We start from the raw sequence: 12,835 nt of genomic DNA, 5'->3' as shown, positions 1-12,835 counted from the left end.
TATGCCTTGCACCAAGCATTAATCTTTTTTTTAAAACCACTCACTTGACTTCAGATGCATCAGGGTACCTGCTTCATATATTTTATTGCACGTACCCTGATGCATCTGGGGTCAGATGCTTTTGAAGGAACCACCAATGCTTTAGGGTTTCCTTAAACCCAGGTATTGATCCTACGTAAACTAACCCTAACCCTTGCTGCAACTCCAGCCCCCACATTTAGCCTACCCGTATCTGTGAAATCCAACAGATAACCCTAACACTAACACTGTAAGTACCAGTCCCTTGTATGTACACAGTGCCTTGAAAAAGGATTCATACCCCTTGAAATTTTCCACATTTTGTCATGATTCAACCATTAACGTACATGTTTTTTTTTTTTTTTTTGATAGACCAACACATAATTGTGAAGTGGAAGGAAAATGATAAATGGTTTTCAAAATATTTTACAAATAAATATGTGAAAAGTGTGGTGTGCATTTGTATTCAGCCCCCTTGAGTCAATACTTTGTAGAACCACCTTTCACTGCAATTACAGCTGCAAGTCTTTTTGGGGATGTCTCTACCAGCTTTGCACATCTAGAGAGTAACATTTTTGCCTATTATTATTTGCAAAATAGCTTAAAGTGGAGGTTCACCCTCAAAAAAATTTCTGACATCACATGGAGTCGAGCCATCCTACCGACAGAATGCCGGTGTTTTTTTTTTTTTTCTCAGCACATACCTCGTTATCACGATTTTCACCCCCCGGCAATCCCGCGGGACTGGGCGTTCCCAAGCACTGCCTGTGATTGACAGGCTTCCGAACGGCGCATACTGTGCGTCGCAGGTTGCTGAAAAAACCCGAACGTCGGTGCGGCTCTATACGGCGCCTGCGCACCGACGTTCAGGTTCTGTCGGCAACCTGTGACGCACAGTATGCGCCGTTCGGAAGCCTGTCAATCACAGGCAGTGCTTGGGAACGCCCAGTCCCACGGGATTGCCGGGGGGTAAAAATCGTGATAACGAGGTATGTGCTGAGAAAAAAAAAAAAACACCGGCATTCTGTCGGTAGGATGGCTCGACTCCATGTGATGTCAGAATTTTTTTTCGAGGGTGTACCTCCACTATAAGCTCTGTCAGATTGGATGGAAAGCGTCTGTAAACAGCAATTTTCAAGTCTTGCCACAGATTCTTAATGGGATTTATGTCCGGTCTTTGACTGGGTCGCTCTAACATATGAATATGCTTTGATCTAAACCATTTCATTGTAGCTCTGGCTGTACGTGTAGGGTCATTGTCCTGCTGGAAGGTGAACCTCCGCTCCAGTCTCAAGTCTTTTGCAGACTCTGAGGCCTCGTACACACGACAGAGTTTCTCGGCAGAATTCACCGAGAAACTCGGTCAAAACCCGGATTCTGCCGAGAAACTCTGTCGTCTGTACAGTTTTGGCTCGATGGAGCCGCCGAGGAACTCGACGAGAAAATAGAGAACATGTTCTCTATTTTCTCGTTGTCCTCGTTGTTCTATAGGAGAAGGCGGCCCGCCGAGCTCCTCGGCGGCTTCATCCCAAAACTCGACGAGGAACTCGACGTGCCAAGCACGTCGAGTTCCTCTGTCGTGTGTACGGGGCCTCACAGGTTTTCTTGTAAGATTGCCCTGTATTTGGCTCCTTTTATCTTCCCATCAACTGACCAGCTTCCCTGTCCCTTCTGAAAAAAAGCATCCCCACAACATGATTCTGCCACCACCATGTTTCACGATGGGGTTGGTGTGTTTGGGGTGATGTGCAGTGTTAGTTTTCCGCCACACATAGCATTTTGCTTTTAGGCCAAAAAGTTACATTTTGGTCTTATCTGAACAGAGCACCTTCTTCCACATGTTTGCTATGTCCCCCACATGGTTTCTCGCAAACTGCAAACAGGATTTCCTATGGCTTTCTTTCAACAATGGTTTCTTCTTGTCACTCTTCCATAAATTGCGGATTTGTGGCGTGTACGACTAATAGTTGTCCTGTGGACAGATTCTCCCACCTGAGCTGTGGATCTCTGCAGCTCCTCCAGTTACCATGGGCCTCTTGGCTGCTTCTCTGATTAATGTTCTCCTTGACCGGCCTGTCAGTTTAGGTGGACAGCCATGTCTTGGTAGGTTTGCAGTTGTGCCATACTCTTTCCATGTTCGGATGATGACTTGAACATTGCTTGGAAATGTTCAAAGCTTGGGATATTTTTTTTATAACCTAACCCTGCTTTAAACTTCTCCACAACTTTATCCCTGACCTGTCTGGTGTTTTTCTTGGCCTTCATGATGCTGTTTGTTCACTAATGCCTCGTACACATGATCGGAATTTCAGATGGAAAAGTCAGATGGAATTTTTTCATCGTATATTCCGACCGTGTGTATGCCCCATCTGACTTTTTCTGTCAGAAGAAAGAAAGAAAACATGTTCTCTTTTTTTCCGACGGAAATTACGTTCGTCTGTATGGAACTCAGACGGAGAAAAAAACATAAAAACAAAATAATTCACACAAATATAGGCATTGGTGACTCATCCAAGGCAGTCAGAGGTAGGTGACAAAAAGCAATCCTGCATTAGTCACACTAACCAAATCATCTTATCCGATTTGATGGTAGTCATAGATATAATATTAAATACTACTATCTGCATTCCTCTGAATTAATACTGCGTATCAAAAAATGGGAGAGAAAAAGAATTGGTCAGAAAGGAATACGGATAAATATGACTGCAATTTATTAATTATCCACATAAAAACACATTAATAACACAAGAAGTGCCAGTATCTCCACAGCACTAGTAAAATTAGATGTTAGTCTAAACAAGGACGAGTGGCCACCACAACCATACACACAGCTTACATCAGGGCTCAAAATTTCAAGTCCTGAGCTACTAGCCAGGCCTCAAGAGTTACTCGCCACCAGTTGCCCCACCTAATTCATACACTGCCCTGCGCCTAATTGCACCTGTAAACACGCCCTCGTAGATTATCTTATAGAATGACAGTGTTAAATGTTTTATGCAGAATCAAGTTACACAATTAAATATTACCAACAACAAATTTAACAAAATGGAACAGGGCACTGGGGGCAGACCAGAGGGTCAGGGCACTGGGGGCAGACCAGGGGGACAGGGCACTAGAACTGGGTATCTTCCCCATTCTCTTGCTGTCTCCTCTGCAACTCCCATCCATCCTCTCTCTCTCTCTCTCTCTCTCTCCCTCTCCTATTCATCTCATAATCAGAGCCTGTGTGTGCGGCTCCACACTTGCATGTCCCCACTTCCCCCTTTTATTCAGGCTGGCAGAGAGGAGAGGAGCTGCAGCACAGCGGTAGGGAGTACAATCCAGCGCTGAGATCCACACAACTGCACAGCCATTGACACCATAGCACAGCGCACACTGACCGCGCACAGCACACATTGAGACCAGTCTGTTCACAGTGCTCAGGCTGAACTGTTGGACACTTACATGGAGCACAAGGAGAAGAAAACTGCACAAACTGGGAGGCTGCCGCTCTCATGTCAGGGCAACTTTCAGTGAGCGCTGCACCGGAGTGGTAATTTTCGCAATCCTCCACCTCACTCATTACTTCCTGCTCCCTGCTCTCTGCTCTCCAGCTACATTGGTCAGGGCCCGGGGGAGGGGGGCAGGCTCAGAGAGGTCATACTGTTAGGTCCCATGGCTTAATGAGGATTGTAAGGAGGGCACCTGTGTACTGCTCTGCCTGTGCGGGACTCACCAGACTACTTTTCCCGAGCATGCACCTTTCCTCTTCGGCTGCCAATCTCATCGGGACTCTAAGTGTAGGCACAGATTGGAGGGAGATTGGTCATGAATCCCTGTCATCACTCGCCCCCAGCTTAAATCCACTCGCCAAATGCTAGTAGGCGAGTGGAAATTTTGAGGGCTGGCTTACATACACCTGCAGGAATCAAAGAACTGGGGCATGATAAAGAATATATAAATCACAGGGCTAGATTGAAGATAGTATAGCCGCAAAAAAAAAAAAGAAAAAAACATGCATGCTTGGAAACAATTTGAAGCTCGGAAGCATTGAACTTAATTTTTCTAGGCTTGTCATAGTGTTGTAAGTCACCGCGTTTTTGACGGTCGGAATTTGGTGTGTCCGTGTGTATGCAACACAGGTTGAACAGAATTCCTTTGGAAAAACCCATCAGAGTTTATTCCGACGGAAACTCTGATTGTGTGTACAGGGCATTCGGTTCTCTAACAAACCTCTGAGGGCTTCACAGAACAGCTGTATTTATACTTAGATTAAATTACACACAGGTGAGCTCTATTTAATAATTAGGTGACTTCTGAAGGCAATTGGTATTTATTTAGGGGTACCAGAGTGTGACAGACTCACCAGAGACATCACCGGACCCTCTTATGTTTAAAATCATCCTATGTCCACTAGGGGCATAGGATGACTGAGGAATAATATCTTGGACTACCTGAGATGGGATTATTATGTAATTAATATCCACAATATATTCCAGGATATCTGTAAAGAACTATTTACTGTTTGTTGATTCTGAACTCAACGGGTTAATTGTAAGAGTGACTCATTCATACTGTTGGGACACATACTGTTAGATGCTAATGCCATCACCTCCAGCCATCTGTCTGTTCTCTGTGCTAATTGACCCTGCTATTGTGTGAAGATGTCCTGTGTTTACACTTATGATAATGTGTATTGTATAGCAGATGAGCAGAGACGTGACGTCTACTCTGAAAGGTCATATCTGAGTCTCCTATTCTGGGTAAATGATTAGTTAATTAGCTCATGTTAATTTATGTTCTGGTTACCTCCTCTTTAAACTGTATATAAGGTTGCATTATTGGTTCTAATAAACACTCCATGTTTAGCACACAAACAAGTCTTGTCTCGTTGTGTGTTGAGAGCAGCTGGAATATCTGATATCTATATCCAGACTGATAGGAAGCGGTATATGACGGAAACACTCAAGCGGAGTGTGGGACATTCCATTACACAGAGTAAAGGGGGCTAAATACAAATGCATGCCACACTTTTCACATTTTTATTTGTAAAAAAATAAAATAAAAATCATTTATAATTTTCCTTCCACTTCACAATTGTGTGCCACTTTGTGTTGGTTTATCACATACAATCCCAATAAAATACATTTACGTTTTTGGTTGTCACATGACAAAATGTGGAAAATTTCAAGGTGTATGAATACTTTTTCAAGGCATTGTATACATACAGTATATAGCCTTTTTCTATTAATAAAGAGTAATAAGAATGTCCATTTCTTGAAAGAACTACAACAATTTCATAGTTTCCATCTGTTATATGTTAAATGTTATCCTATGAAAAAATGCATCCTTTCTATTTATAGCCACCTGTAAAACCTAAGAAGTTTAAAAGCTAAAGAAACATCAAAGCTACAAAAAATAAGATAACTATTTGAAATAGCTTTACAATGTTAAAGAAGCCATAAACAGAGCGTTAATTATTATGAGGTCTTTTTCACTTGGCAGAAAACAATACTGACTGGTGAAAGAATGTAACTCATTAGCTACATGTGAGATGATTGTAGCCGACTGACAGTAATCAAAGTTTCTAAATGCAAAATCATACTTTTCACCAGATACTTTTTTTTTTGCATCTTTCTTTATATATGTAGCGCTACCCTCATGAGGGCTGCTTATAGAATCCGTACCCCACTTGTTGTTCCGACTCTGCAAGTCCTTCGACACCTCTGACACCCTGGGTTCAGCCATTTTTACCAACTATCACCAAAATAATAAACTTACACAAAGTCAGTGAAACAATTTAAATTTGTTTACTGAGGAAAAAGTGACACACAGAAAAGCATAACATAAGACTGTAATTCATAAAGGTAACTTGTCAGAAATAATAAAGCACTAATATGCAGTGTGATTGGGTAATCTAAAGACCTCTACTTAGTAACACACAAGAAATGCAAAGAAACACATTACATATGCAATCCCTTTAAATCCTTGAAGCCTATGTGAACAGGCAGCAGAGAAGCAGGGGACTGACCTTAACAGGACTATGTCAGACCAGTCCCCTCTATCTCTTCAGCCCACAGGCATTTAACAGCAACTACTGGAAAACATTCAGCAAACTGTTGAATTGACTGGCTCCTATAACACATGTTTCAGAGAAATATGAGCAGACCCCTTATGCTAAATAATATGAGTCTCTTAAAAAGATGAGGAAAGAACAAAAATAGGTTAATGATCACTCCTTGGAATCCAGCAAATTCTTCAGCTAGCGCTCAAGTATGATGAAGGAAAATATTCTTTCTGTGGTGAAACAGAGCAAATTTAGCTGTTGTGTAATCAACTCCTTGCAATTGCAAAGTTCCCTGTTTAAAGGGGTTGTACAAAAATACTTACCTCTACTGTGCAGTTCGTTTTCCCCCGAACATCCTCTTCTGGGGTCTCATGGCGGCTCTCGCGGCTTTCTCCCCGCAAGAGCTAACCCCCTCTGGGAAGCGTTCTCCCGAGGGGGTTACCTTGCGGGCGCGCTCTTGTGTGATACACTCAGCGGCCATAGCCGACAAGTGTATGACTCGACCCCGCCCCTCGGCGCCGCGTCATTGATTTGATTGACAGCAGTGGGAGCCAATGGCTGAGCTGCTATCTTTCTAACCAATGAACAGCCTACGGGCTGTTTGGAAAGCGACATGGGAACAAGCCCACAGTGGTTCGGGGCTCAGGTAAGTAAAACAGGGGCACAGGGGGGACGGAGAGTACAAGGTGTTTTTTCACCTTAATGCATAGGATGCATTAAGGTAAAAAAAAACACAAAGCTTTACAACCCCTTTAACTTACAAGCACCTGGTCTCCATATATATAGCTTCAATACCAATGTATCCAATAGAGTCACAGAGGACAGGGATGTGAGCAAAGCACAGTTGTCTGCATATATTGTCTGTGGGTAATAAATAATATTCTTCCTGTGCGACTATAAGGCCCCATACACACGATAGAATCCATCCGCTGAAAAATCCCAGCGAATGGGTTTCAGCAGATAGATTCTATGGTGTGTACAATCCAGCGGATCTGTTTCCGCGGATTTTTCTCCCATGCGATGGATTTCCAGCAGATAAATATTTGAAGACATGTCTTCAAATCTATCCGCTGGAATCCATCCCAACGGATTGATCCGCTGGTCTGTACAGACTCACCGGATCAATCCGTCCAAAGGGATCCCCCGCATGCGTCGTAATGATTCGACGCATGCGTGGAATTCCTTATATGACTGCGTCGCGCCGTCGCCGCGATGATGACGCGGCGACGTGCGCGACACGTCATCGCCAGAGGATTTCGGCGCAGATTTCAATTCGATGGTGAGTACACTCCATCGCATCAAAATCCGCACAAATCCTCGAGAGGATTTATCCGTGGAAACGGTCCGCTGGACCGTATCCGCGGATAAATCCTCCCGTGTGTACGGGGCCTAAGTGTCAGAAATGCAGGCAAAGACAATGATGTCTATATGCAGCGTTTATGGGTTCACATGGGCAGGTGCCCGCTCACAGATCACCTCAGAAGTTGTTGGCAATGATGCAGATGATGAGGATGATGATGATGATTTCAGGCTCTCCTTCTGGGGCCTGGCTCAAGGAATGACGTCCGATCCCCCGACCACTCCGCGCCATGGCCTACTCGGATCTGAAGATTTCCTCCAGACCGCTGCAGCTAAGAAGCAATGCTGTCCACAGATGTCCCTCTGATTGCGGCTGTATGGCTCCCAACTGTGCAGGCCGCGATTCGGCCGCAACTCACACTGGCACAGAACTCCTGATGGCAGATCCAGTCCGACATCCCAAGAGAGCAATCCAGGCCTAAACCAGCCTTTTTATATCCTCTCCCAGCAGTCTGTTCTTTCCTTCTCGGCAATATGGTTGTTGTAGTTTAGGCCAGTCCTGCTGGAATTGAAACCCCAGGAATTGATCGCCACCATTATCAGTAAAAACAATAAAAAAAAGTCCATAAATCTATCCCATAGATTTCTACAATCTATGGGATAGATTTATGGACTTCTTTTTATTGTTTTTACTGATAATGGTGGCGATCAATTCCTAGCCAGATTATTAGCCAGATTCACGTAGGAGGGCGCATCTTTAGTTCGGCGTAGCGCATCCCATTTGCACTTTGCCGACGTAACATAGTGAGGCAAGGCCAGTTTTCACAAAGCACTTGCTCCGTAAGTTATGTCGGCGTAGCGCAAATGGGCCGTAGTAACCCCGCCTAATTCAAAATAGGCATGTAGTGGGCGGTCTACATTTAAATTAACTGTGACCCCATGTAAATGAAGGCCGTTCGTACGGCGCATGCGCGCGCATGCTCAGAATCACGTCGCAAATACTCAATGCTTTCGACGTGAACGTAACCTACGCCCAGCCCCATTCACGTACGCTTACGCAAATGACGTAAAATACGACGGCTGTTCCGTCGTCCATACCTTGCATGGGCTGCGCCATCTTTTTTGTGGTTTATCTTTACGCCGGAAAAACGCTTTACGTAAATGGCGTAGCTTACTGCGACGGGCGTACGTACGTTCGTGAATCGGCGTATCTTGCTTATTTACATATTCAACGCGTAAATCCACGTACAAGCCCCCAGGCGGCCAGCGTAAATATGCAGCCAAGATACGATGGCGTAGGAGACTTACGTCGGTCGTATCTTGGCAACAGTGAGGCGTATCTCAGTTTAAGAATGCGCGCAAAGATATGACAGCGCGCATTCAGACTTACGACGGCGTATCTACTGATACGCCGTCGTAAGTCTCTCTGAATCTGGTTATATAACTTTTGCGCAAACCAATCAATATACACTTATTGTGATTTTTTTTTTTACCAAAAAGTATAAGAATACATATTGGCCTAAACTGATGAATTTGTTTTTTTATATATTTATTTATTTTAGTATGTATTATAGCAGAAAGTAAAAAATATATATTTTTTGTTTAAAAATTGTCGCTCTTTTTTTGTTTATAGTGCAAAAAATTAAAACCACAGAGGTGATCAAATACCACCAAAAGAACGCTCTATTTGTGAAAAAAAAGGACATCAATTTTGTTCGGGTACAACGTTGCATAATTGTCAGTTAAAGCAAAGCAAAGTTATTGCAAAAAATGGCTTGGTCATCAAGGCCCAGATTCACAGAGAGCAGGGCGCACATTATGCCGCCGTAGAGCAAACACTGTACGCTACGCCAACGCAGCGCAGAGAGGCAAGCATTGCATTCAGCAAGCCAGTGCACCCAACGCTGCGCCAGCGTGGCGTGGGTTCCAAAGGCGCACGTCGGCGTAGGTGGAAGTGGGCGTGAACCCATGCAAATGAGGCGTGACCCCATGCAAATGATGGGCCGAGCGCCAGACAGGTACGTATCACGAACTGAGCATGCACCGTGACGTGGACGCACCCCCATGCGCCTGCTCACAACCACGCAGGCAAAACTGTCTAAGCTACGCCTGATCACTGCGTACGCCGTGAACATAACATACGCCCAGCCAGACACACGTCCAACGCACAATACGCCGGCTTGTGTTCCCTGGTGCAGACCTGTGCATGTCTGTTGCTGGGTTGCACCTCCTTTATGGGGAATAACTTTACACCGGACGTACAACTTACGCGCATCTCGCGTAGCATGCGCTGGGCACACGCACAATCGTGAATCGCCGTATTTCCCTCATTTGCATGTTTGAATGGCTAATCAATGGGAGCAGCACCATGCGTCCAGCCTAAATGTGCGCCCACCCTACGCCGGCGTGTGCAAGCTACGTCGGCGCGGTGTAGCCTGGTTTTAGGCGCATGTCTGTTTGTGGGTCTGGCGCACAGATACGACGGCGCACATTTGCCCTTACATAACCCTTGCCCTTGCGTAACTTGCTATATGTCGGCGTAAGTGCTTTGTGAATCTGGGCCTAAGACTTTACAATCACTTTAAGTCTATCATCAGCAGCTGACTGTCCTGTTAGAGAAATGCCTGCACGTGTCATTACTATCCTTCTATGGTCCTCCTGAGTCTTTAAAAATGCTCTTGAGTTTTTAAAAATGCAAGCCCGTGTAAGATGAGCTCACACATACTGGAACATAAGACGTATGTTCCAGTACGTACGCACAAGTACGTACTGGAACATAAAAAAGAGATGCAGCTCCTCAGTCTCTGTACCCAACAATGCAGCTCCTCAGTCTGTGCCCATCAATGCAGCCCCTAAGGCCTCTCATCAAATGTCTCTCATTGCCAGGCGAAACTGTAGGTACAGATGTTATTAATCATTATCTATTAATTTTAACAGAAATTCTTTTACATCTCCTTCCTTATAACAATATCTAGCAACTTATCTAAAAGGGGAAGGAGGAACATCCCGCCTTTGGTAATGCCTTGTACACACGAGCGGAATTTCCGACTGAAGCTTTTCATCGGATATTCTGTCCGTGTGTATGCCCCATTGGACTTTTTCCGTCGGAAATTCGGCGCAAGGGTAGATAGAGAAAATGTTCTAAATTTTTTCGATGGAAAATCTTTCATTCCGAATTTCCGTTTTTCTGGATGCAATTCTGACGGACTAAAAACCACGCATACTCGGAAGCATTGAACCTAATTTTTCTCAGCTCGTCATAGTGTTGTACGTTACTGAGTTCTTAACGGTCGGATTTTGGTGTGACCGTGTGTATGCAAGACAGCTTGAGCGGAATTTCGTCGGAAAAACAGTCAGAGTTTATTCCGACTGGAAAACCGGTCGTGTGTACAGGGCAGTACACAAACCTTGAATAATAGGAATATACATAATAAAATGCAGAAAAGAATTGTGTAAACCCACGAGTACCTTTTTTTCCACCACTAGTGTTACTTTATACTGGCTTTTCAAAATAACAAATGCAATAATTTTGAGGCTGGATGAAAATAAATGATACATTATTTGTAAAAGTTTGTACATCAGACCAAAATGACAAAGGGATTTGGTACCAAAAGGACAGTTCCTCTATATATAAGGCAGTCGGAAGCTATGATATACCGTATTTATCAGCATATAACACGCACCGGCGTATAACACGCACCCCAAGCTTAGAAGGGAAGTTTAAGGAAAAAAATGTTTAGGAGGTAAGTTTAGGGGAAAAAAACTTACATTTTAAATGCCCATCAATGCAGCCTTATCAGTGTCCATCTGCTGTCTTGTCCAGCGTCCATCAGCAGCCTTGTCCAGCATCCATCTGCAGCCTTGCACAGAGTCCATCCAGCCTTATAAGTGTCCATCTGCACCTTGCCCAAAATTGCAGAATTATGTATTTTTAAATTTAGCGCCTCAGCCGAGCTATACAGAGCCGGATTTCCTGTGTATTCGGCTTCTCTCGGCGGGACAGGGCGTGACTGCGAGCGGAGCCGAGCCCAGCCGAGTACAGAGTACGATCGGCTCAGCTCTATCTATGTCGGCGGCGCTCAGAAACAGCGGGGATCGGCGTATAACACGCACCCACGTTTTTCCCCTGATTTTAAGGGAAAAAAGTTGATAAATACGGTAACTACATTTCTCTAATTGGAACTTTTTTCGAAAGGAAAATGTATACATTTCCAATTGGAAAATCTTGATAATTTTAATAGCCTATACGGGTATAACAAATAATATAATTTCTGTTTCAAATATTTCATTGAATTTTATATCAACAAAATTCCATTAACAGAGCATATACAATAATACAATATAAATAGATATTCCATTAACAGAACATGTACAATAGTATATTAGAAAAAGGCGTAATCATTCAGGAAAGTAACTCTTATAAATGTAAATGAAAATAGATAACCTACAAATAATATCATTTACAATGTGGATTATTTCACTGTCCTGCCCTACAGTATAACATTTGCCAGATAAGTAGATTAACGTTATTTTTGCAATATTATAACATTATAGCACAGGCACTTCTGCAAAAGTCCAAGCCCGATATTGACAAACTTAGCATTTCTGTATCGAATATTCCCTGTGCAGATAATGTTGAGACCTGAAGATAAGTAAACATATAAAGCTGGGGTGCTCTGAAGACTGCGAGTCTTGCTTGCAGTGATTACTGAGCACCTGTCGTGTTGCACACCTACATCAATAACTAGTACTTACTTTTGCTGACAATACTAAAGGCAGGGGGATAAAAATGAGTGGAGTCAAAAAGATGATTAAATATTTTCTGTTCGCCAGCAGCCATCTCCAGACGGACACCATGTTATCAGTAGAGAATTGTACTTCAGAGGAGTCTTCACTCTAATCCATATCTATTTAAACTATGAGAAACTTGTGTCTTAATTGTGGGTGTTTATGCTTGCTTCCTGCGTGTATGTCTCTGCCAATGAGGAAGGAGGTGAGTGACAAAGGGAAGAATACACAACTACGATAGCAGGTAACAACACAAAAAGTTAACTATTTCCCAGTGACTCAAGTCATTAGTTCTTATATTAAACTCTGTCATAAAATCCAGTGTTTATTAAGAAAAAGAAAATTAAGGGACTTATGGACTTTTTAGGCACAGTTTGTAGAAAAATATACAAAATGTATTTATAAATACATAAATACAATTAATTTCTAGAAGTCCTTTACATTTCAGAAAATATACAGAAACATCCAATCAAAACTGTAGTCTTTATTAAGGCATGCACTGCTTTGGTCCATTGAAAGGCTAGACATTTAGGCCCAGATTCACGAACGACTTACGCCGACGTATCTTCTTATACGCCGCGTAAGTCCACGGATGCACCGTCGTATCTCTGCGCCGTATTCTTGAAACAAGATACGCCTGAATTCTGGCTCCATCCGACCGACGTAAGTCTCCTACCCAGCCAA

The 12,835-nt window shown here is 43.4% G+C and overlaps 1 protein-coding gene across 1 annotated transcript in view; it reads right to left on the bottom strand.

Annotated features, from left to right (window-relative positions):
- The window catches only part of SLC13A2 (solute carrier family 13 member 2), a 70,936-nt gene extending 58,589 nt beyond the window's left edge, over nt 1-12,347 (bottom strand). Inside the window, exon 1 of the mRNA XM_040338502.1 lies at nt 12,119-12,347. Coding sequence (XP_040194436.1) covers nt 12,119-12,220 — 102 coding nt within the window. The 5' untranslated portion in view covers nt 12,221-12,347. The remainder of the gene's footprint in view (nt 1-12,118) is intronic.
- Between the last annotated feature and the right edge of the window lie 488 nt (nt 12,348-12,835).

This window comes from Rana temporaria, chromosome 2, assembly GCF_905171775.1.
Source record: "Rana temporaria chromosome 2, aRanTem1.1, whole genome shotgun sequence".
Lineage (NCBI taxonomy): Eukaryota > Metazoa > Chordata > Amphibia > Anura > Ranidae > Rana > Rana temporaria.
Note: the sequence above shows the minus strand (reverse complement) of the source record. Positions and strands in the feature narration are given on the sequence as shown.